At 41.3% G+C, this 25,372-nt stretch overlaps 1 protein-coding gene across 2 annotated transcripts in view; it reads left to right on the top strand.

Moving 5' to 3' along the window:
* prkcab (protein kinase C, alpha, b) overlaps nucleotides 1–25,372 on the top strand; it is a 103,306-nt gene that overhangs the window by 24,216 nt on the left and 53,718 nt on the right. For both annotated transcript variants that reach the window (XM_069149169.1, XM_069149168.1), the window contains exon 3: nucleotides 5,144–5,226. In XM_069149169.1, the coding sequence (XP_069005270.1) occupies nucleotides 5,144–5,226 (83 nt within the window). The remainder of the gene's footprint in view (nucleotides 1–5,143; nucleotides 5,227–25,372) is intronic.

The raw sequence follows: 25,372 nt of genomic DNA, 5'->3' as shown, positions 1-25,372 counted from the left end.
AGGAGTGAGTGGTGGTATATGTATTAAAATAGAAATCTCCAGTAAATCACATAATACATTTTCTGGGAAATCACTTGAGAAACTGTTTGTAAAAATCATAACCAGATGGGAAGGTACTGAAATCCTGTAAATCCAGGATTAATACAAAGCGTTGGTGGCTCAACATTAACCAGAGATACAGATCATTTTAACCAAAATAAGTTCTTTTTTGAAAAAAGTGCCATGTGTATGCCTGCATTTGCCTAAAATAATAGGCCTACATTCAAACAACACATCCATAGTTAAGTAAAATATTACACTGCACAAAATAACCTAAAAAGGCCACTGCTGCATGGAGCCTCTATGACTGTTTGCACTGTCAGTGTGTCAGTCCACTGTGGTGGACTGTGGATCTCAGGAGAGATCTGGTGGTTATGGGTCATGTGACCTGGGGCTTTGAGAATCTCAGATCTGTCACTCACTGCAAAGGCAGGAGTTCAGAGGTCACTATAAGAGTTTGAGACTTCTGGAAGAGCTTCTGTGGTGATACTGACAGGGTGGAGTGATACACTTTTCTACACATCTGCTCACGGTATGATAATGTTTAAGTGTTGAACAGAGAATAAATTTCTTGTCTTTGTTTGCAAAGCATTTTTGTATTTCCCAAGTTGTTCGTACCGTGTGCAGAGGTACAGCCTGTCCGTATGAAGCTACTAACCCCCCTTTGAAGTTCATATTAAATCATGTATGTTCCAGTGTAAGAGCAGAAGGCGACGGGAACTAATCAGGATGGTAAACAACTGATGGATGTAGTTTCTCTTTCACCTTTGAACGTCATCAAAGTTTGACGAGAACTCGACACAGGCCAGCTCTGCCGTGTGAAGGACGCAGCTCTTTTATTGGCCCGTTCACTCCATAGTTATCTTTCAGCTTTTTCCACCTCTTTCATTCTGTACTTATACCACCTTGCAGGAATAGCTTTCCATTCATCATTCACTCCTCTGTCACATACATGCTGGCCTCAAGTGTGTTGTTGTGTTTGCATATGGATGTGTGTATCAGCATATGCCGCCCATGTATTTATAGTGTCCATTGGCCAGGTGTAGAGGAGTGCAGAGGAAATGTCTTCCCTCACTTCTCCACCACGGTGCGGTTCAATACACACTGTTCCAGCCCTGGCCAGAATCGAGCCTAAAAATAACCAAGAGAGGACAATACACCTCTCTCTCCTCTCCTCCCCTCTCCTCTCCTTTCTGCCATTTATTCTTGCGTTTAATGACAGAAAATCTGCTACAGAAAGACCACATATGAGGAAGGGTGGGGCAGGGGGCGGGGAGAGCAGAGCGTTTTACACAATCACCTACCTGGTCGAGAGGAAGCTTGTCTTTGTGTTATTTTAAAGTGAATTGCACAAGGAGAGGTGCAATGACTATTTTGATCTTTATTCGCAGACAATGGTGACAAAGCTAGGTGACAAAGTGGTCACCCAACGTCACTTCAACAATTTTTCCACTAAAAACGATGTAGAGGGGAGAGCACGGCAGTCGTTTGAACTAATAAAAACATCTCTGACTCCCTTCGAAACATCCATCTCTACAGTTATAGGAAACCCTAAACCTCTGTAGATTTGTTTCCTCCTTCTCTGCCAATTCATCCGTCATCTCGCACACATCCCTGCATTCCTCCTGTGGATCTCAGATCAAAGCTTCAGCTCTCTTTGTGTTTAGATGCACTCCGGGGGCCCAGATCAATTGAATGTGTACGGCGGGTATTGAGCTGGTTCTGTGCTGCAGGTGTCCTGCCCTCTCTCCCGTATCTCCGCTGCAAGCTTTTCTTCCGGGCAGCAGCACAACATAATTCTATTAACAGCGGCTCGGTAGATTATCAATTTCACCAGATTAGCAAGGGCTAAATACACACTTGAAGGGATCAACAGTGAGTAGATAGGGATATGGCTGTGACGGTATGTGTGGGAATATGCCACCTATAAAGACAGGCACTCAAATTATGCATGCAAATGTAGGGCATAATGCGTGTTCCACCTTCTGCACACACTCAAAAGAATGGGTTTGTGTTGTGTAAGCTGCTTTGTAATGCCAAAGCCCCTTATCTCTGTGCTTATGCAATTAGGCTGGTGAAACAAAGCCCGTAGTAATTAATCATAATATCCCTGACTATACAGTATGTCACTGTGTCACCTCTGCTCTTGCAGCTTCACACAGCTCTCCCTGCATGGACTAAACCATCTGGAGACAATTTCACTTCTTAATACTGAGTTTCCCAGTCAGTTCCCTGAGCCTGAGTCACAGACAAGATTTATTACAGTGGCATTAAATTTAGAAAAACATTTTTATCAGGAGCTCTTCATTTCTCTTTGTTTGTGTTTCCTCTTCTTTTTTTCTCACTATATTAGAGGATAAAAAAAAACAACGTACATTTTTGTTGCTTCAGCCCATGCAGAGCAGGTATAAGGCGTGTGAGGTGTCTTTGTAGCTTTCTCCTGATTGGCGGGGTGCATGTAACCTCCTGTAAGCTTCCAGCATGCCTCCGTGTTTCAGCCACTGCAGCATATTGGCTCCTACTTTCTTAAGATAGCTTTCAAATCCATGTGTGTATCATTGTGTGTGCATGCCCATGAAAGTCAACAGCAAGGATTATAGTCACAGAGAAACGCTGTCTCTGTTTTGTGTAAGTGTGGGTAAGCTTTCCTGACACACACACACACACACACACACACACACACACACACACACACACACACACACACACACACACAGTCCAAAGCTAGATTTATCCCTTCCACTATACACAGCTTAGAGGCCCTCCTTCACCTCTGAACTGGGATCAGTGTCAAGACAATCTGCTTGGCTCAACACAAGCCACCCGAACGGGTCTGAGATCAGCACTAAACAGAGGCAGCGATGGGCAAGTGGGTGTGTGGCCGAGGGTGTGAGGAGTGCTGATGGATGGAGGGAGAGAGAGAACCACGGACGTCATTACACCCATGATTCACAGATTGTAAGTAGGCTGCAGGGAGGAATAGAGAAACCTGATGATTGCACTCTGAATTAATCCTGCTGAGTAAAACGACATGTTACAGTAGATGAAAACACACACAACAGATTTCATGTGTGTTCTACTCTTCTTTTGCATGTAAGCAAATGTTATCTTAATTTCATTGATGGCTGCTGAGTGGGCAGGATGTGGGATGGGAGCATTGAAAGTTTGACTTGGTGGCAAGTTGGAGGAGGATATGAAGTGAGAATGAATGCTCTGAGGTCAGAATTTGATTTGACACTCTTTCAGGAAATAAAATGTGATTTCAACACTGGTTTGATTCCCGAGCTTTCAAGAAAAAAAGGATCTTGAGCTCACCTTTTATGAGTAATTAAAAATATATATTTTTTAAGAAATGGCTGCTGTTCGAAACCCTGTAAGCCCTCCAGCATTTGCCCATCCTGTTTTCCATCTTTATATACGGAAAATGGCATCTATTAATAGGTAATTAGTAAATAGTCTGTATGTGAGGTGTTTAGAGGACATTAGTAAATCGCACCATCTAACAATAACCTACATGTATTTAGGGAGCATCTGTAAATTGTAAAGTACCAATAGTCTGAATGTGAGGCCTTCAAAGTAGATCTGTAAATTGTAGCTTTATAAACACACCGGAGTTATTTTCTAACATTCTCAACAGCATAAAAGCTGACAATTTTTACTTTAATATGTGATGTAATTTTAATTTGGTCAAAATGGATTCATAAAATTGGTATTGTATTATGTCGTATCTGTATTAAAGTCGTGTCACCCTGCCGGTGAAACTATAGGAAAAGTCAGTGGATCACCAGGATCAGTAGCATTCATCCTCTTGAAAACAGGAATATCTGGACAACATTTTATGGCAATCCCTGTGATAGATGTTGAGAAACCAACCTGGTTGTAGAAATCCTCGCCGTCTGCATTTTCACTTGTACAGAAAACCCAGCCTGCTTCTGTTTTTGTGGACTGTACTTTATGAAAATGACAAATGGCACTGATGACAACTTCAGAGCAAGGATAAATCACTGTGGGCTACTATTTTGCTGATCTTTTTATCCGCCTTTCCACTGTTTCTGCTTCGTTTTGTATTTATTTGTCAAAGAGATGAATTCATACTGCACCATGCCACAGGCCCACTACTACACCAGCAGCAAGGACGCATGTAGCCTACCCAAAGAGAAATGCTGTAGTATCAGGTTTGGATTAGGATTATATTGATGTCAACAACATTATTATGATAAAAATACTAATGATGGTACCAGGGACAATAAAAAGGATTATTTTATCTATCTGTCTGTCTGTCCAAAATATGTATAATTAGCTGAACCCCTGCGGTTTCTTGGACTTCTCAGTAAACTCTTTTATTTCATTTTAACCGATGCCCGTCGGATTGGCTGGCAACTGCGACTTGGCTGGCAGAGTTAAGGACAAAAAACACATGTAGGCAGCTTGTCAACAAGCGAAGCTTATGTGAAAATGTAAAAGAAGAAAGAATGGGGACTGAAAAGATAAATACAGTTGGGGACACAGAGTGCGAGTCAGCTTGTGAGCTATCTCTCACAGATGTCCACGTTTTTGCTTTTCCCTCCAGACTTGTGGCGGCGTGCAAATGTAAATGCCACTGTCGCTGACGTGGGAGCAGCGTCAGGTGTTATGTCAGCCATGTCACGCTGACTGACACTTTGGTGCAGGCGCATCCCAGTTCAGTGGGAGACAATGATACGACCAGCAGCAACCCTAACAGATTGTTAAGAGCCGAGGGCTGCAGAATGCACGAGATCACATACTGACATTTTTTGTGTGGGTGAGTGTGGGTGAACACAGGCACTGGAGTCTGTTTGTCTGTAAGCATTTGAGTGTCCATTCGAGAGAGGCTTGCCAAAGTCACTTTGAGTATGATTGATGATAATCTGCATGCATGTTCTTTCGCTTACTGCCTTTCTCTCTCTCTATTTCTTTCTCTATCTCTTAACCATTTGACTGATAACTTGCATGACACAGAATAAGGATATCTTATTTTGTGTCCATGTAAGAAGCAGATTTAATGTTCAAATGCACTTTATGAGCATGTGAAAACAAGATGAGATGAACAGCTCACTGTAAAATTCTCCTTTTTGTCTCTCAGTGTGCTGTTTTGTGGTCCACAAACGGTGCCATGAGTTCGTCAGCTTCTCCTGTCCTGGAGCCGACAAAGGTCCTGACACAGATGTAAGTACATACTTTATGCGGGACCTTTCCAGCTTTTTCTCTATATGTCCATACACCTGAGTATATAGATCTTCTGTGCTGTCGGGATGAAGATGAGTGTGCAACATTCACGTTTTAGAGTTTCTTTGCATCCATATTTGAAGCATCGTCCACCGTCGTGGCTACAGCTTTGTGCTTTATTAGAATTAGCTTTATTGGCTGAACATGTGAACACACATACAATAAATTTGACTTTGCTTGTTTAACTTAAAGAATTGACTCACAAATATAGTAGGCATATAGCCAAACAAGAGTGTCATAACCCTGGCTCTTAAGCTATGACATAAACTGGAGGGACAAGAATGATGGCGATCAGAAAAGGTATTTAATAAGGAAATAAAGACAACAAAAGATAAACAAAAGCGCACGCGCACACACACACACACACACACACACACACACACACACACGCACACACCAGCAGGTAAGGCAGGGGCCGTCACAAGAGCAACAAAGTTTCATTTTCTTCATATATCCCTTCCCTTTTTCCTTAAGAGTCTTCATTACATTTATTATATGAGTCTGGACAGACATGGATGTGTCCAGGCAGACAGATCCTACAGACAACATGGTTTTTATTTATTTGTCTAAATTTCAACTTGACACGCAGACAGTAGAAGATGATAGAGCCTCTCTTATTAGTTTCACACAGAGAAGTCAATTTAGACCATTTGAAACACCTTTAGAACAATAATATATGAAGAGAGTGTTGCTGTATATCACTTTTTATGAAGTCAACCATCTGTAGTCATGTGAAGCACCTCTCTGTTACATTCACTGTTGTGGATCCACTATTTTTGCATCCACACATCAGGCGTGATAACATTATCCCTCATTAGTCTCCTCTCTTTCCTCTAAGCCCATATGACACTGCCGGTTCAGGGCGGTGTTGGAGTTTGGCTTCTGTGGTCCCTTGGGTTACAGTGTCTCTGTTCAGGATGCATGTGCGACCCTGCTGTAACAGTCGAACCTCAGTTCCCTCCTCCCGCAGGCCAGGAAAGGGATCTGTCCTTGGTTAGATAAGAGGTGGAGGTCCAACACAGTCAAAGCATGCACTGATGTCTGACACGCAACCAGTAACAGCAAGGCCATCAATCCACAATGACACAAGCAGTATTTGCATGTATACTGTAAGCACACACACACACACACACACACACACACACACACACACACACACACTGGCCCGTCATTTGCATTTTTTCCATCGCGACTGTACCAGTGCAAACCCTAAAAAGCCCATTACTTTTGAGTGTTGAGCTTCACCAGACTGAAAGATCTGCTAATGAATTGTTCCTTGCTGAGCTAATTAAGACAAGGAAGCGTACCCACACTCTCTCACAAATAAGAATCACATTGTGTTTTTAACGACACATTGTCTTACACACTTGATTACTGCAGCAACGATACTCTGCTGATTTTCAGGGTTTTCCTATTAAATATCATCCGCAGCCATTCAAATCTTTTAGTAGACAGTTTAGTGAAGCTGTTTACACCCCAGGCATTCAAGAGAACACTTTTGTTTAATGTCCACTGTTTATCAAAGCAATTGCTCTGTATTGGCTTCTTTTCATCTTGGTTTCTGCTTTAATAGTTATCAGTCTTGTCTCCTACCTTCCGAGACCCATTTTTCATTTTCTGTATCACTCCTGGGCTACTTTCTTGTTGTTCATCCATGCATCTCCTCTGCTACGTCTGTCTGTCTTCCTGCTGAACTGTTTCTCATCGTCTTTTTCTGCTTCTCTTTTTATCTCTTTCTCTCACTTACTTACACACACACCTACATTACTGGCTTCAAGTGCCCATTGTGAATTTTGGCACGCCTGTTTTTGTGCCCATTATCAACTGACTGTCTTTGGCGCACAGTGAATAGGGAGCCCTTTGGGAATGAACCTCTTTGAATTCCAAATAATGATACAGGACTTTCTCGTACACCAACAGCTCTTAAAAAAGAAATACAGAGCACTTAATTTCATTTAGTCTTGTTAGTTTTTAACACTTTGCTCAATCAAAACAGTCTCCATGCACCGTAGTTAAACTATAGCGCGGTACTTTTATGTATTAATGAACATTTGTTACATTCAAGCTGAATGAGTTCGCACAAACTTGATTAAGGCTATAGCTGCTCTCTGTATTTCAAAGTAAACATGGAGATAAAATAATAAAATTGTTTGACTTGACTTTCCAAATGTAATCAGAGCAAATGGATACATTTTTGCTGGAGAAATTTTGCAGGGATTGTGACGCCCAAAACACTTTGTCCACCATTTTACAGCTGCAACCGTAGGGACGGAGGAGGCTACACTAGAGCCTTTGATGGAAGCACATGTCGGCAGTTTTTTGTAATTATTAAGACACAAATTCCACACTGCATGTTTAATTTTACAAAGCTACAAACCAAACAGCAAATTTTCCTGTGGCTCTACCACAAACACCAAAATCGAGTGTCCTCCAGTGGATATATACAGTGTATGTGATTTAATGCATCAATGCATTAACACGTTTCTTTGGATTGAAACTTATTGTTTTTGTTTGCTGTCCAGCCCTCAGAGTGAGTGACAGTGATTCACCAGCATATGCCAACCCCTCCCTCTCACCATCCCTCCATCTACACTCCTCCATCTCGGCTCCACAGCTTCTGAATCGGTGTGTGTGGTGTCATGAATCTGAATCTGGCCTCAGCCTTGGAAGTACACGCATGTTAGTTTTTGTCCCACATACACACTCACCCTCTGCCCCTTTCCACTGTGGGTTGAGGGTGACCCTTGCACCAGCCTCAGTGAGTGAATGGCGTCATCTCTCCGGCAGATGCTTTGATCCACTCAGAACAACACAGAGAAAACGGAGAGGTGTTCGCATTAGCATCTGAGTGAAAAGTGCTCTCCCTCCTCTTTTTCTTTTTCATTCAGCACATTGAGGCGTAGGTGGTAAATAGTGCTGTATTATCAGTCAAGGATCACTCTGGAGCCAGTGAATGAAGGTGACTCATCCACAGAGAAACAATATGGGTTTCACAACCAGATTACATATCCATAATAGGATCGTTGACCTGATTAAATCCTTTTAAAATGGTCTTTTTTCCTTTTTGTGAGTTTTACTTGATTTCCCCAAGAAATCTTGTTGCTGTGACTACTCTTCTCCAGCCTTCTGTCTTTTTCTCTGTTCATTAACAACACTTCTGCAGAGCATTTGCATGCGTTTCATGTAGGATTTGTTCATAAATTCTGCTTCATATGTTTGATGTATCGAGTGTCTTTGCTATACTGGACATTATTTACATATTTGTGAAACTGGAAAAATAACGTGTTGTATATTTATTGTGTACAATGTTAAAAATATGTTTTAAGACTCAGTTCTGGTATTTTTTTTCCTGAATCAAGTCTGAGTTTTACTGCACACACAATATCAAAGCCTTATATGACCCATATCGACACCCCATCAAAGCAACCAACATCTAGTGAAAACAACAACAAAAATTCTTTAGTAAGTTAGATTATCAGCTCCAGTGACTAAAAGTATGGCAGCATCTAAAGATTGTTTTTTATTATCAGTCAATCTGCCTATTATTTACTCATTTGAATATTTGTTTTTTGAAAGGTAAGAAAAAAAGTGAAAGATCACAATTTTTCGAAATCCTAGTTTTCTGAAACCCAACATGACATTTTGACCTAATTTTCCTCTCAAGCTGGAACTTGTTCAACTTGAACAAATGCACAGTGAAACAAACTGGTGAAAAGTGATTACTGACTTGACTTACTGCAGTGCTGCTACTGTCCAGATGTGATCCCTTATGTCATGTCTGGACTTTTTTGGGTGGCTTTAAGTTAGTTAGTTCTACTGCCAGAAATTGCAGGGGAGGCAACTTAAAAAGCAACTCATCATGTGCTGGAAATCTTTTTTCAAAGACCTACAGAGGTTGCATTTTTCATCTTGCTACAGTCATGGCCATAGACATATATACATAGACGCCACATTGATCACTTCCACACGTTGCTGCGATACGTCAATGCGTCCGCCATATTGGTCCGGGCAGAACCGGGCTGTCATCACATACAAGTGAATAGGTGAGCTGGAGTTTTCAAGACAAAAAAAACCATAACGTTTCCAATTCCCAACCGCTTTCAATTAGTTGTATTTATATTACAATGTTTATTATCAACGTGGAGTTCAAAATAAGGTTTTCCATCCAGTTGCTTAGAATCTATACACTATAATCTCAAGTAGACACTCAAGAGAGGAGTGTGTATTAACATTAGGCTTACATGAAGTGATATACTTATATGGTGGAAAAGATTCATTGTCATAAGGATTGTAAAAACTCAAGATTTTGAGAACTCCGATAAGTAGGTCTGATGTCACTTGACATTGCAATGTTTGCGGGGAAAGGAAGAGATACACTTGCTCAACGCAAAAATAAGTAATTTTATGGTTAATTTAGGGTGTTGTGCCAGTAAACAATACTAATTACTATAGTGATGGGCAACATAAAGTGTTAACAGCCGTCCCACAAGGCCGTTACTTTGTTGCCGTTAGTTTGCTGGCTGTTTTAAACAGTATGCGCTAAAAACAACATCTAGAAATGTAGTGTACATATAATAATGATTCTGTTTTGTCCCTGTAATGGTGTAAATCAGTGATGACAAGGTTGTTTGTCACTGTTCTGTATTCAGACAGCAAATAGAGCAGATTTTCTGACGCTAGCTATTTATGTCTGACCCTTGTGGCCAATTAGTTTGCCATAAACATAGTGTTATCATGGCCAAATAAAACCACAAACACTTGTACATTAGTACCTGTATAAGGTTTTACCCTGAGATCTAGTTTGAATAGTACGGCGATTTGAACAATGCCAAGCAGCACACGACTCCAGCATTCTTACTCCAGTCGTGTCCTACTGAGAAAGGTAGCAAGTTGCCCGGACCAAAATGGCGGCCACGTTGACGTACGATCCAGATGCCAATGCTGCGTCTACGTTTTTTGTCTATGGTCACGGCATGTCCTTCCCTGATTTGTTACACCCCTATCACATGACTCTTTTCCGGGAAAAACAAACATCTGCCTTCACTACCAGCTTGACGTGGATATTGAATCACAGACATTGTTGTCCTTGTTGTCTATACTAGCAGCTGTTGTGTAGTTAAATTCTGCTTTTTATAGTGATACTACTGCCTATGTGCAAGTAAACTGTTTCTCAAGCGATTTGCGACATTTCCCATTTTCCATCATCAACCGTACGTGGAGTGCTGTTGTTGCACCCTATTTGGGGACCCTAACCAACATAACCAACACTGCAGGTGACTTCTGCTAATTAATCAGCAGCACATGGCTGTGTGGTGCTGAAAGAAAAGTCGTGTTCACTGCCGTATTGAGAGAGGGAGAATTACTAAGGGGGTGGATGCAATATCAAAAACACCCGGAGGCCGTTCAACATAAGAATTTGGTAATAAATTCTAACTTTGAGAAGTTAGTAATGTTAAAATTGGTTGAAAGCAAGGCAGGGTCTGCAGTCTGTTGTGCTCCCACAGTTTGATCAATGTTATTCTTCTTCAAGTCCTCCTTTGTGCACAAACAGTATATCCAAATTTGGGGTTGAAGCCCTGCGGCAAACATAGTCTGTAGTCAAGTATATGGAGCAACTGGCAAGAGACCTCATCAGCCATCAGTCCCATATGCCAGGGACAAATTTACATGCATCTCTGTTGCATTTTAAGGCAGACAATCTGATCATTGAACCAATCACAAATGTTGTTTGAATGAGCGTGCCAAATGGACTTAAATTGGCTCAGTTGGTGTTGACAGACAGAAGATTTAAATTCTACAATATGAATCAGTACTGTTGACATAATGCGCGTAATGAGAATAAATATATTAAAACAAGCACATTTGGAGCTATTATTATTTACTTTGTTTCATCAGTTTCAGTGGAAAGCAGCAGCTCAGCAGTTCACGACACTCTGTTGTCAATCTCTGTGGAGTTTACAGTGTGTTTTCCCCTCAACACGCTATCCACCATCTCATCCAAATTTTGTGTTTCTCCTTCATGCCATTGGCTTCTCCAGCCAGAATACTGAATAGATTACCAAGAAAAACTCTCTGTGATGTGTATCCATTTTTCTTACATGCAAGAATTTGAGTCCTTGCAGGATTTTGGCTTCTGCTTAGCAGTTCTGCTCTCACCATAGTCATAGCCAATGTCTGTCTGTTGATGGAGGGTTGACAGACTTGTTTGTAATTCATTTATTGGTGGTCCAATGAGGGCGGTTTGCTCTCTTTTGGATGTACACCAGAAAACAAAAGCGAAGGCACAAATCTGTCAGTTACACAATAGCATAAGACTTAAAGGACTTTGACAAGACTGAAATAATGGTTGGATCTGTCAAGCTGTAAAATGTGTTGTTGAGATGTTACATGTGGACTCCTCTGTGTGCCGCTGTGGCCAATTACCCATACACTACACATGACGACAGATTTATGAGTTTATTGTTGAGTAAAGCAGTTTTTTTTTTGTTTTTTTTAGATAATGAGGTCTTTACTTGTCAAAGATAATTAGTGATAGTTAAATTTGTATGTAAATGTAATCAGTAAGCATTGAGCTGTCAGTTTCTGGTGGGAATAGCCAATAGGATACTTTCTACTGATGCTGCTTACATCTTCTCACTGTATTGTGAACCATGTCTCTGAAGGCATGGGCTACTTATTTTCAATTGCAAATATTTATTTATAGGAGAACATTTTACTGATTTTTAAGCTAAATTACGTGAAAATTGCTTTGTCACAAAGTCTGTAAATAGAGATATGATTTTCATAATCATCTGAAAATCATGACTGAACCTCATTACATATTTAGCAAGTGTAAACAGTTGAAATCAGTGATGATTAAAGGAGGTCAAGAGGTCTAATGTTTTAAGATAATATAGTTTTAGTGCTTGCTGAAAAAATATTTGCATACGTTATTTTACTGCACTAAATTCGGACAAATGACTATTATGAATAATATTTCAACGCTGCTCTGTCTTTGACACCGTTACACGGAATATTAAATTTGTCTTGATGACATGATTATGAGCACACAATCACTCACTGCATGCCTGAATCCCCAGAGGAGCTCATGTTGTTGATGCTCTGCTTATTTGTGCCGAATAACAAGATGGCTGGCTTTTTTGTTGCCTGGTGCACCGCTACCTGTCAACTGTCATTTGCTTACTGTCTACCTGTATAGAAGGGAGGAGTGAGAGAGAAAGTGCCACAGCATCCCAATGAGTCGGATGAAAAGAGTTGAATTTCTGCATGTTTCTGCATCGCTTTGACACATTGACAGCTGGTGAGCTGAAACATGGCAAATCCCTTGTTTCTTTCTTCTCCTCCTTCTGCGGCTGGCAGCTGTGACAGCTGACTGCGTCTTGTTTTTTAACCCCAAAAGGTTGCAGCCTCTGTCCTTGCACAGTTACTGAGTAAATGCGCTATTCTGGGGGAATTCTTTCTCTCTCTTATTTGGTCACCGACAATTTAAAAGCATCCTCTAGCCGATGTTTATATTGTCCATCTTACGCTTTACTTCATTTTTTTTTAACTGAGCTCCTGCACAAATATCAGAGATTTCGGATCTCTGTCTCTCTCACTGCACATACATCAGTATTATCAGCATTAGCCTCACCTGGCGTTGCATACAGTAGCCTACATTTCAGTGGCGTCTGGCGCTATGAGCCTCCCAGCCTCCAGCCATTACCTTCCCAGCAGCTCAGCTCTGACCTGCAGCAACAGCTGTGAGAGCGAGCTAACGCTGCTGCTACAGAGCGCAGCTTACACAATATAAAATCTCCCTACATGTTAATGCTGAAGTGCACAGAGAGCAGATTACAGCTTAGAGAGTCGAGCTTCGCTCAGCACATCAACACGTGCTGCAGAGTGCACCCCAAGAGCAGGCAGAGGCGATGAATTAACTTGACATTCACTCAATGCAATATGTAAGTCTGGGAGGTAAATTAAAAGACGAGCGTCTGTCGGTGTGCCATTAATCAAGAGGAACAGATTGGCTCTTTAGATTACAGACGTTATGATTATGCAAGGCCGTAACACTGAAGGGCTGTGGACACGAGGCTGCTCTTCAGTCAAAAATCACAATCTGTCCATGTGTTAAGTAGTAAGCAACATTACTTTAGGCAGACCAGATGTCCCCGACCAACACAGCCTCTGGTAATTCCACACAGATTGCTCTCCGAAAGAGGAATGACGAGCAAATTAATTTTTTTATTTACTACTATTGGACTGACTGCTGCTCGGCAATCTCACTGTCAGACTCCGACCGGATTGGTTGATTTATTTATATTCTTTTACATGTCTACCGACACACAGAAGCTGAGAAAAAAAAACAACCTCCAGACGTTTGGGTTTAGGTTGAAGCTGGGTGATTCTAGTTTGTCCCACAAATTAAACAAACAAGCAAAAACAAATGTATTTATAAAAAAAAAAAAAATAATAATAAGATATATATATATATATGTAAATAATCATAGGTATTACGATGACCATGACCAAAGAAAACCAAAAGCAGGATTTAAAGGAAAATGTTGAGAGTTGGGTAAAGACAGTAATTAATCTACAATACTGTTCATGACATGTAGTGTTCATAGGATACCAAAGTCCAATGTTTTAATCATCAGAAATCAATAAAGCTCAAAAATCTCTGACCAGCTGGAAAATGTGAGCAATTACATAAGCTGCTGATTTAATTAGAGATATCAAATTGCAATCTGCAGATACTGGTCACATGCCTGGTTACATAAGTCTGTGTTTGTTAATGAATGTTTGGGCTGCTTAGGGAAACTGTTATACTGTACACCTGTTGTCCCAAGGCAGGAAACAGTAATGGGGAATTGGAGAATACCAGTGATATTAAACATTGAATACCTTCATCTGGATATTAAACTACAGAAAATAGATAATAGGTGTTTATTTGAAATTGTTATTAATGGCTCTCAACACTGCCTGGCTTGGAGTAAGAATACCTTGTAAACAGTCGACTGTGCCAAGTCGCACACTTAATTGCACAGGAAATATATCAAACATATTTTCCACAGTAAGTACATATTTTAGTGTTAACACTGCCATGTTTACACGTCTTCTTGTGCCTGGGTGTGAGAGCAGGGATACACTTGGCATCAGACGGTCTCTTTTTTAGTGCCGTTGATGGGGTGTCCAAATGAAAACATTGCACGTTGCCTAAATGCAGCACATGTAAATGTTGGAGTGTGACCAACGCTGTTTTACATGACTGTCCCCAGGCTATGCTGCAGAGAGACGGAGAACACTCACACGATGAAGCACACAGTCTGCTTCTCCTCGCCTCAGGTCCCTCTGCCCTTATTATCTGTCATCCAGCTTGCGTTTATAAAAATGGCCACCGTACCAAAACACACTCAGTGGGGTGTCTGTACTGTAGCGCAGCCACCAGCTGACTTCTGCAAATGCCTGCCTCTGTTACTGTAAAGCAGCGTCCGCCCCGCACGGCAGTGGGTGGGCCACAATTTAAAAGGTCTGAGCCAGTGGGCCAATAAATCAGCAATTTGTCTCTCAAAGCTCGCATTTTGTTTTTCTGTGTTGGTTCACAATACGTGCTGGATAGTTTGCAACTACCTACATTCATGATGGTTTCATTATTAAACAATCTGTCATTTATTTTCATTAGTGGCTGGGGTTCAGGAAGGAGAGCATGTTGTCCAGTAATGACAGGGTCGACACATGTCACTGTCCACATGCCCCAATGGTCACGACAGAGCCTTGCATGGTAGCCTGCTGCCATAGCAATTAAAGGCAGCCATTTACCATTTTATAATTTGTATGTACAATTTACAGCAGAGATGTGAAAGAATGATGTGACTAGTGTGAGATGCTGCACCCTCACACCTTGTTGCTGAGGCTTTGTACTAGATAGTGTCTTACTTGGGTGTATGTGGAATGTGGGTTGTCATATTAAGGTAGTGTTAGCATCTAATCCTGTGAGCTACCAAGGTGTTGGATTTATGAAAATAGGTAGTTACCATGGACTTTATAAAGTGAATGTAGCTTCCGAGTCTGAAAAGTGAGGCCAGTACAGAAGTGCCTTAAACTGCAATACCACAGAGGGCTGCTAGGGGTTGGCTCCTAAAAGGTTCTGACTCCATAGACTCCCATTTCAACTTCTCTCATTAAATACAAAGTAAATTCCTTTTTTTCCAAGTCATTATGGTGTGGTCAGATCCACCGTCCTCCTCCTTCCTCCTCTGCTCATCCAAATTTGCTCACTTCGGGCTCCAAATTGCATGATTGCTATGGCCAAAATCCAAACTCAAGGCTTCACAACAGCAGCTCACAAGTCTATAAGTGACATCACTGTTGGTTGTTGCTTGGTAGTAAAACTAGTCGACCCTTGAGGTGTTGTTTTGCAATAATATGGCACTCTGTGTGTACTTTAAAACCAAACTATCATGATTCATGTTGGGTTGAGTACCTCATGACCTAACTGTCTGATTGGGTCAGTGCTAACTGTACTGATTGATTTAATGGGTCTTAATGGGATGGTGTTGTTTTTTAATGTAGTTACATGTTATGACAAGAAAATGCATTCAACATGTTGTTAGACCTTTTTTTTGCCGATACAGAAACTTTGTTCACGAGAAAACAAAACAAAACTGTTCATAGGAATTTGTCCTGTTTAATTTTCCTAATTCAGTGTTTTATCAAGAAGCTGTTGATTTTATTATAGCAGCTATAGCTTTGCGATAGCTTTAATTAAACGGTCGTAGTGAAACCACACTGTTACTTCAAACTACTGCTTTCTTCCTCTCCTCTAAGGTTCAGCTAGATAAAAAAGGAAATGTGGCTCCAACAGCTGCATAAAACAACACCAACTGGCTCCTCCGCCCTCCTCTGTGTGCTTTCCGGAAGAAAACATGTTTAATAATGTGATTATGTAATACCATTGTGTGTGTGTGTATGTGTTTGTGTGTTCATATATGTGGCGTACAGTATATTTGTGTGTACTCCACAGCATGAGTGATGAATGGAGCTTCCTTTTGCTTATTAACCGTGTGCCCCATTAAAATCCACTTGCAGGCTGACAATGACAGAGGCTTTCTGCCTAAATAAACCGCAAAGACCTGGAGAGGAAAAGGAGCACATGAACAGGAGGAAACAAGTGCAACCTCATTATAAAGAGAGAGGAGATTTACTAGAGTTTCAGCATAACATCTGGGTTAGTGCTAATAAAGTTTAAATTATTAAAAATTATAAGCAAAACAAAAACAGACATAATATCAGTGGACACTGATGATTAAATCCTCAGGCTCATTTCAGCCCACACCACTGGCATGTTGCACACGGGACGCTTCGTTTCAAATCTTGTTAGGTTAAAGAGTCAAAGAGCTAATGGAAAAACAGTTCCACAGCACAGTTTTTCCAGCCATAGCGTGATCAATGCATTTGTTATGGAAGGTAATTAAGGCCTGATCATCTCAAAGATAAACACAGATACTATATCAGCACAAATAGAACCATTCATCTCGCCTATCAACATGCCTCGCATGTCAATTATGTCCAACTTCCTTATGAAATGTTAATTAATGGGAGTAGGTTATGTGTGGATGAGAATTCATTTTCTCCTTTTAATAAGGGGAAATCAAAGTGTGCTGAAACGTGCTCGTCCTGACATTTTCAGAGGACGAAGGAAGTGTGGCTATAAAAAAAAGGCTTGCAGAAAAAGAGAGCTTCGTGGGCAGGTAAAGACAGGGCAGCCGGTTATAAAGCGTGTGAAGACTTTGGGAATTAAGATATCAAGTAAAAAAGCAGACTGGCAATTTGATATGGGCAATGAGATTCTATCAAAGTTTTTATTAAATTAAGAGGAATTTAGTGAATCTTCTCCTGTGGAAAAATACAGAGAGCTGCTTTACCTGAGGTCCTGGGGACTCATTTATAACCTTTATATACCTAAACAAAAACAAAAAAAGGGAACCTGAAAGAGGTATATGCTACTCCCCCACGCAAAAGACCCCCAGCAGTAGCAGACACACTGATAGTGGGATTAAAAAAAAAATAATAATTCACTGACCTTTGAATATGACCATTTTATTTGTGACCCCATTGCTGTGGCCATTAAAAAAAAAAAAAAAAAAATGCTTTCTTTCTTCAACCTCACACACAAGCACTTCCATTTCTGCACTTCTGTTTTTGCGACGATTCAACAGAAAGAACCACTAACCAGCAGGCTCATTTCCACTCATCAACATTCATGAGGTGCTTTGCATTGGCCATTGATTGTTAAATGTGGCTGTGTAGAGGGCCGGATATGATGCTGATCTACGTGCACATATGCAGGGGAACGTTATATGCAAAGTGTGCGTGTGTGCGGTTTTAAAAATCTTAATTTCTTTTTTTGAGGACACTGTTTTGGCTTTTGTGCACAACGCATGGACACTTTTAGGATGGATCCTACGTAATGTTTCATAAATGAGTCCTTATGTCTTTTTAAAGAAGCAGGAAAAGTAGGAGGAGTGTACATTAGGGATGGCCAGAAAAGTAATGTGAAGTAGGAATCAGCACATGGATGGTCAGGCAAAGATGGGCAAGTGCAGAATGGGGGAAATCTACAGTGTTGTCACTTCTCCTTGCATGAACCCAGAGTGGGGAAAATAGAGCAAAGAGGGAAGTCTGGGAGCTGTAGAGCTTTCTGCCTGCAGGAAGATGGAGGGGGGGAAAGAGGGTAGACGCAACAGAGAGAGAGAAGAGGGAGGAGAATGTGGTTTGTAGTATGTTGTGTCTGTCAACAGGACAATGCCTACCGGCCTGTGTTGAACGAAAGGAGGAGCAGCAATCAGGGCACAATGGAGATGAGGAGTAATTAGCCTGCCTGTAAGTGGCCTTAAAACCCACACATATACCGACTCACTGACAGTTACAGGAATGACTGATGATGAGTATCAGTACAGCCCATGATCACACTTGTATATTTGTGCATGTGTGACTTTCGTCATCGTTTGCTAGTGTTGGGGTGTTCTTCCTGCTGGGCTGCATGGTGTGTATGGTGTGTATGGTGTGTATGGTGTGTATGGTGTGTGTGTGTGTGTGTGTGTGTGTGTGTGTGTGCGACCTGCCCTTCTGTTTACCAGCTACATATGCTCTCTCATTTCGCACATTTTAGGGTCATTTGCCCTTTCACAAATTTTTTTTTGGTCCTCTTATTTCTCTCTTTTTCAGTGCAGAATCAGATAAAAGACCTCTTAATATTGTGTCAATCAAATGTGTGTAATTATATTTTGACACTCAGGTTTTCACAGTTAGCAATCACAAAGTTGGTAAAACTGATATTTCATTGGATTAGTTAGACTGTGCATACTTACTGACTGAAAAATAGATCAAAACATGGTGTAGAGCAGAGCAGTTTGACCACAAATCAACATGCATGTGTCGACCTTCAACTGTGGTCATGAGCTCTGAGACTGGTCCTCATCACTGGGGACAGAGGCAGGAATTAAGACATCAGGAAGGAGCTCGACCACTGTTCCTTCATGTTGAGAGGATATGGCTGACGGGGTTTGCACATCTGATCAGGATAGCTTCTGGTCGCCTTCCTGGGGAGGTATTCTGTGCATGTCCTATTTTCTGTTTCTCAACCTACTTTAATATAAGCATATAAAAGTGGGAAAACAGAGTATAAGGTTGCTGGCTTTTAAACCCCTAAATCAATCAGAACTTTACATTACTGCTCAGGTAAACTTGTTTTAGCCAATATTTTGTATTCATAATGTGTTTGTGTCTTTAGCTACATATCTCTGTCAGGCATCTACACAGTTACACACACACACACACACACACACACACACACACACACACACACACACACACACACACACACACACACACACACACACACACACACGCACCGTTTGCTGCCCCAGAAATGTCAGTCTGAGCCGGCGCTTGTGGCTGCCGTGTTACTGAAGAGAAGAGTTGCTCAGAGAGGTGGACTATCGAGGAGTTTGGCTTGCCTGACATGTTTGTGTCTCCTGGGCTGACGTACTGTGTTATTGTGACCCATTGTACTCCTCACACTAACCTACTTTGATCTCTTTTAAGTTGAACTTCCTCTGTTTACCTCAGGCGCCTGGTCCATTTCTTCAGATTACACTTTTGCAAAACTTTGTAAGTGGCTGTTACCAGCTGTACCAACTTTGACTTTCTGAGTGAATAATGTATCATTTCATTCTCTGTGATACCACATGTCCACAAACCTCGCTAGTCCATGCTCTGTCCGCAAGATAAATGAGTCCAAAAACCTGACTGAAAGGTCTAACCTTATCCAACTCGCAGACGACAACAACAGAATCTTTTGTCTCTGCGCTTCACATCTAAGATGCCTATTTTGTCTTTAATTATTCCAGACACACAAGCACTCATCGATGGACGTAATTGCTGAATGAATGGAAGCTCATTTAGTGCAGGCAGACTAATGATGGTGCCACATCCTGCTCCCCACTGAGGTGAAGTGCAGAAGATGAATAATCATAAAAGCTGCACTCTCAGCAGGTGAAAGACTTGGAGTGGCCTGTTGGGGAATGTTTCAGATGAGAAAGCGCGCCACATAGCCTGACCTGATTTAATAGCGTAATGGCTGCGTGTGAACAACACCTCACTGTTGAGCATAATTTTATGAAGCTCAAATTGGGTTTTGCCAACAATTATTAATGTGCATAACAATGCCTCGGAGGGCATTGAGATTATGGATAACAGAGGTGGATTTAGTTTTATCATACATTCTCTTCACGTTGAAATGTCACTTTGATAGGTGTGTCTCTTGCTCCTTGGCATTTAACAAATCCGAAATTGATATCAAGGTTAATTTTGTTGTCTGACTCTAGTAAACTTGGAGATTAAGTCTGGTTTTTGGTTTGATTTGCTTATAACAAAACCAAATTGAGCTTGTTGGGTTGTCAGGTGTCCATAATTCTGTAAAATCTACAGTAGCATTACAGCGCTGATGAGCATTTCTCCCTCCCTCCCTCCTTCATTTCCCTTTGACCTCTTTCTTCACACTTTCTTCAGGTTCATCATTTCTTTCCAGCAGCTCCTGCAGTTTGCTCGCATTGCCGTTCAGTCATCACAAATGCAACAGCGAAAACTGGCCAGGGACACGAGACCTGCTTTGCTGTCATAAACGCAGCTCTCAACACTCTTTATAATAGACGCACAAACAAATGCAGAGTGCAGATATGTGTCCTGGCTTGATCTCTCTCCGCCCGCAGCCCATGGGTTGTATGAAAAGTATTTGGTCAGCAGGAGCCAATGTTTCTGTCTGTAATGCACAGGACAGAAAATATGAGGAACTTGAAACTGTTTTAATCTGTATTTTTATATTAATAATTGGGGAGAAAGACTGCATGTAAAGTGAAATGTGTTGCTCACAGTTGAGCCCACAGAGAAATATTACCGAGTTGGTTCCCCAGTGTAGCATATTAGCATTTGTAATGCTTAAATGCATACCTCAGGTCATTAGCGATGCAGGATTATATCACACTCTCTCTAGCTTATTCATTTCGTTTGATAAAGCACTCCGCTCCCTGTTATTCCTCAAACTGTTTGTCTTTAACAATGTTCTGATGTCAAAATGTCAAAAAAAATGACCCGCCATATCAATATGTTAATCTTTTCTTCATTAGGTCATACTGGGGGAAAAAAAACAACTGTTGAAATACAGACACAATCATGAGGAAACATGTTTTAGTAGCTTATTATGACAAAGATGTTGGCGCAGCACCTGGATTACAGGTTGGTGATAATACATAAACGCTGTGTTGACAGTTTGTTTCTGCTGCCTCCAAATGGCCAAATGTCTGTTGCTGTAGGCATGCTCATTTGCTCAGAGCTGAGACAGCTGACAAGTGAGAAAATTAATTGGAAGTAAAAGGACAAGTAGTAGCTAGTCATTATCTGGTTCTAGCTGTTCACATGTGAGGATAAGCTGCTTTACTTTGACCATATATCATTGTAAACTGAACATATGGTTTGTTGCGTCACTAATTTTAGCCTAGCAATTATACCAGGATGTTGCCATACTACATTTATAAACAAGTTATAGTGCAACTGAAATTAGATCTTGTCCTACACAAACAAAAAGGGAGAATGTTTGTTTCTTATTCTCTTGTTTCATTATGGTGCCCCCCCTTGTTAATTTCTTTAATTAATAATAAAAAAAAAAAGCAAGTATCTTTTATATATCAATATATATATATAAATATATATATATAAAAATATAAATGGGCGTAGCTTCCTGGTCTGAAATATTAGGCTGCATTACAACCGAGTGCCACAAGAGGTTGGTGCCAAAAAGCCTTTGGCTCCATAGACTCCCACTCAACTTCTCTCATAAAGTCAACACAAGGTTTTTGCACAAGTTCTTATGGTGTTGTTAGCTAAAGTCACTCCATCTTATTCGTTTTCTGGCGGTCCATCTGAAAATAATCGAATCATTCATTAGAAAATAGGCCTCAAAAAGGCACATTTTTGGGTGCGTGTCTGTTTGATTGACAGGCCTGTAGTACATTCAGGTTACCAAAATCAGTGGGCGGGACGTAGTATGGTCGGATTTCCAATCAGATTGAATCAAATCTGGTGACCAGCTCATCAAAATATGGTCACTTCTGGCTCCAAACCGCTCCGAGCTAGTAAGATAGCGACAGCCGTAAAGTCAAAGTTGAGGCTTCATAACAGCCGCTCACAAATCAATGGGTGACGTCACTGTTGGTTGCCCGCTTAGTTTGGTTGTAGCACAGTCAGAGTGACATCACAGGAGTCTACTACACAACTCCAGAGCCACAAACGATAACGCATATTAGCTTCCCTGCTAAAGTCATTTTATCTAACTTACAAACACACATCTTGTCCTGCACCTTTGCTTGTTGAAGCTGACAAACAAAACATTCTTCATGACACTTTTTCATGAAGAATGTTCTGCTCATGTCAGCTGTAGCACATTAAACAGCATGAGAACATACCTGCAGTATCAGTAAGCTCGTCAGCTGCTGGTTGGGACCTTATTCTTCAAAATCACTGCTAATAACACACTGCCTGCTGTTTGTTTACTGTAAATGTTGTTGCCCATACCCCTACTGTCAATCAAACACAGACTGAAACACACCAGCTGGGAGTTTTACGAGGCACTTCATCACTTCCAGATAATCAAGTAGTGCAATTGAATTTATCAGATGAGAGTTTTATAAATAACTTGTACACCTACACTATATCAGGTGGTGTGTGAGCCTTTGCATCTACTCATGCCTACCCCTACCTTTGTTTATATGTGCGTGCGTGTGTGTGTGTGTGTGTGTGTGTGCGCGCGCGCGCGTGCGTTTGTGTGTGTGTGTGTGTGTGTGTGTGTGTGTGTAATTGCAGACAGGCGGGTAAACAGTGTGTGTTTGCCGGCAGACGGCAGCCAGGGAGCTGACCTATTCCTTAGACTGGAGGCGGAGGCAGCTCAGTGTTTAATGTCAGCACCAGGGAGGGACCACAGGAGAGATGTGGAGGGGTGGCAGGGAGGGGAGGAGGGAGGGTGTAATAGGTTTTTGTTACATTTCAGTCCAAAATACATGTTCCTTTACCCCCTGAATGATGATATTCAAAATTGGCTAAGAGGTGTCACGTATCAGCTTTGCTCTCTTGAAAGTGGGTCACTACCTGTTGACTTGTTTACTGTAATGAGGTTTTTGCTTATTTAATACATCATTCATCTTGACTGACTCTTCTTGTCATACCCACACCTTTTTTGACTATTTCACAGCTTACACCTAATAATTTTAACAAATTAACATTTTTATGTCAAATACCACCTTTTTTCTCTGAAAAGAAAGCCTGTTGCATGATGTCAATCTCAACCCAAGGTCCACGTGCTCACTTTCTGTGGACCTTTTGACTGTATTGCACAACCTCATTGGCGCTGTAGATGTTCAAGACTTCAATTATTTGTGAATCTGCGTGGACTGAAAGGCAGTCGACAAAATGATGCCGTTTACCGTCTTCTCTTTGAGCTTTCTACAGCACCACGCAATCATTTACCTATTAACTTATCCTAGTTTGATCATCTATGTACTATACTGTCAAGTCAATGTTGTGTGATGCTTCCGTCTAAAGTAAGGATTAAAGTGACAGTTTTCTGATCTGCCACCACTGTTCTTAAAGTTTGGTTAGCCCTTCATGCACCAAACCTACTCGGTTGAAGTTAGTGATGATCGTAGAGATGATAGTAATGTGACTAAAATGTCAAGCAGGTCAGCAAACAGCTGTCTCTTTACATACTCATCAGACACGGAGCAACATCAGTGTTCAATTGAATATGTAGTCCAATAGTCACTCTCCTTTAAGCTCTGTTTTTGGTCTCCATATACAGTGCTCGGCTTATACTGCTAAGTAAATAGTGGCTTTTTTGTTGTTGCTAAAAACAGTTGCTTACTGTGGCCTAAAGGAATGAGCCTGAATCAAAACAGTAAAGTTGCAGGTTGTGTAAACCAATGTGTAAAAATGTTTTCACATGTAACTAAGAGGAACTACAGAGTTGAGTGTTCATTTTTTGGATGTTGGTCAATATAGGAGACACCTATATACATACCGTTTATAACTGAAAAGAGTGACATTTAGGTTTATGGAACATGATATTTGAGGTCAAAAGAAAACAAAGTTGGCTGTTAGGGTGAAGGATATGTGAACTGTGAGCCCATCCGTGCAGGTTGACCTCCTTCCCCAGAGGTTTTCATGCACTATTACGACATCACGCTACCTCTGCCTTCTGCCTGAGAGACAAAAGTCCTCATTTGTACAACTACAAGAGGTCTTTGACTGGTTAGGTGAAGAAGAGAGGTTGTCTCGGGTAAATCTACAGCTGAAACAGGGCAATCAATTTTCCCCATGAGGCACCAGGGTTGAGAAGCCATGCTGAGGTCTCCTGTCTGCCTCCGTGTCTCCGACAAAGCCACCGTGGTTTGTGCTGCTCCGCTGGCAATGTCACCTCACCGGTCTTCCCTCCCCCCTTGTCTTCCCTCCTCACCCTTCCGCCCTCTTGTCTCCGCTTCCTGGCTCATCAACATTACATAATGCTCTCTTTAAGAAAAACATGTCTCAAGGCTTTTGGCTGAGTCCTCTGGGTATATTTAGGCATTTCGGGGTATATGAGTTTGTGTGTGTGTGCATTCATGTTTACAGAAATGTGTGTACACCTGTGTGTGCTTTAGCTCTCCAGTGTGTGCACCGTCAGTATTTAGCTAGGGGATATTTGAGCATTGGGGGTGCTTGTATGACTCAAGACTGTCTCCTCGGAGAACAGACAGAATCAGCGTCCTACTTTATAGTCTCAGGTAGAGCACAGTGAAACATCTACCATACGCAGACTTACTGACTTGCACCATTTTACAAGAACAATTAGTGATATACCGACATTTGCATGAACTCTCCCATTCTCCTGTGCTTCTTTTTTCTCAACAGAAAGTTATGGATGCTGTGACTTCTGCTGTGCTACAAAATGTGTGAACAGACAGTGAAATACTCCTAGAAGCTTGGATCTGTTGAGCTTCTAGGAGTATTTCGCTATCTGTTCACACAGGCATATCTCTATTTCTCTGTGTTCCTCTGATTAGTTTCTAGTCGTCTCTTATAGTAAAGTCGCAGTGACCAGACAGAACCACACCATTAGTAAGGTTAGTTTTGGTTAGAGACGAAACACACAAAGCCTCTCAAGGGTGGGTTCAGAAGTACTGACTATCTTTAGAAATATATGTGATTCATTAATATCCTGTTGGTCCCACCAAAGTGGCTTCAACCCTTCAAGGCATATACTCTACTAGACCTCTACCAACATATGAGCAGCAGATGCTTTAAGTCCTGCTGCGAGTTTCCAGTTCATGGCGTCTCCCTCTGTGGACTAGTGTTGAAAGGTGCTGACAACTTTTTGACCAGGAGCCCCTCACATTGACATATTCCGACCTCATCATCAAACTATTTTGCCCTCATCAAAGTTGCACACCTGCCCTTTTTTCTTTTATCCCCAGACCTTGACGTGCTGTTGTTAGCTTCATCTGTGGATGTGATCCAT

This window comes from Embiotoca jacksoni, unplaced genomic scaffold, assembly GCF_022577435.1.
Source record: "Embiotoca jacksoni isolate LCO1_2020_lvr unplaced genomic scaffold, fEmbJac1.0.p SCAF_15, whole genome shotgun sequence".
NCBI classification, from domain to species: domain Eukaryota; kingdom Metazoa; phylum Chordata; class Actinopteri; family Embiotocidae; genus Embiotoca; species Embiotoca jacksoni.
Note: the sequence above shows the minus strand (reverse complement) of the source record. Positions and strands in the feature narration are given on the sequence as shown.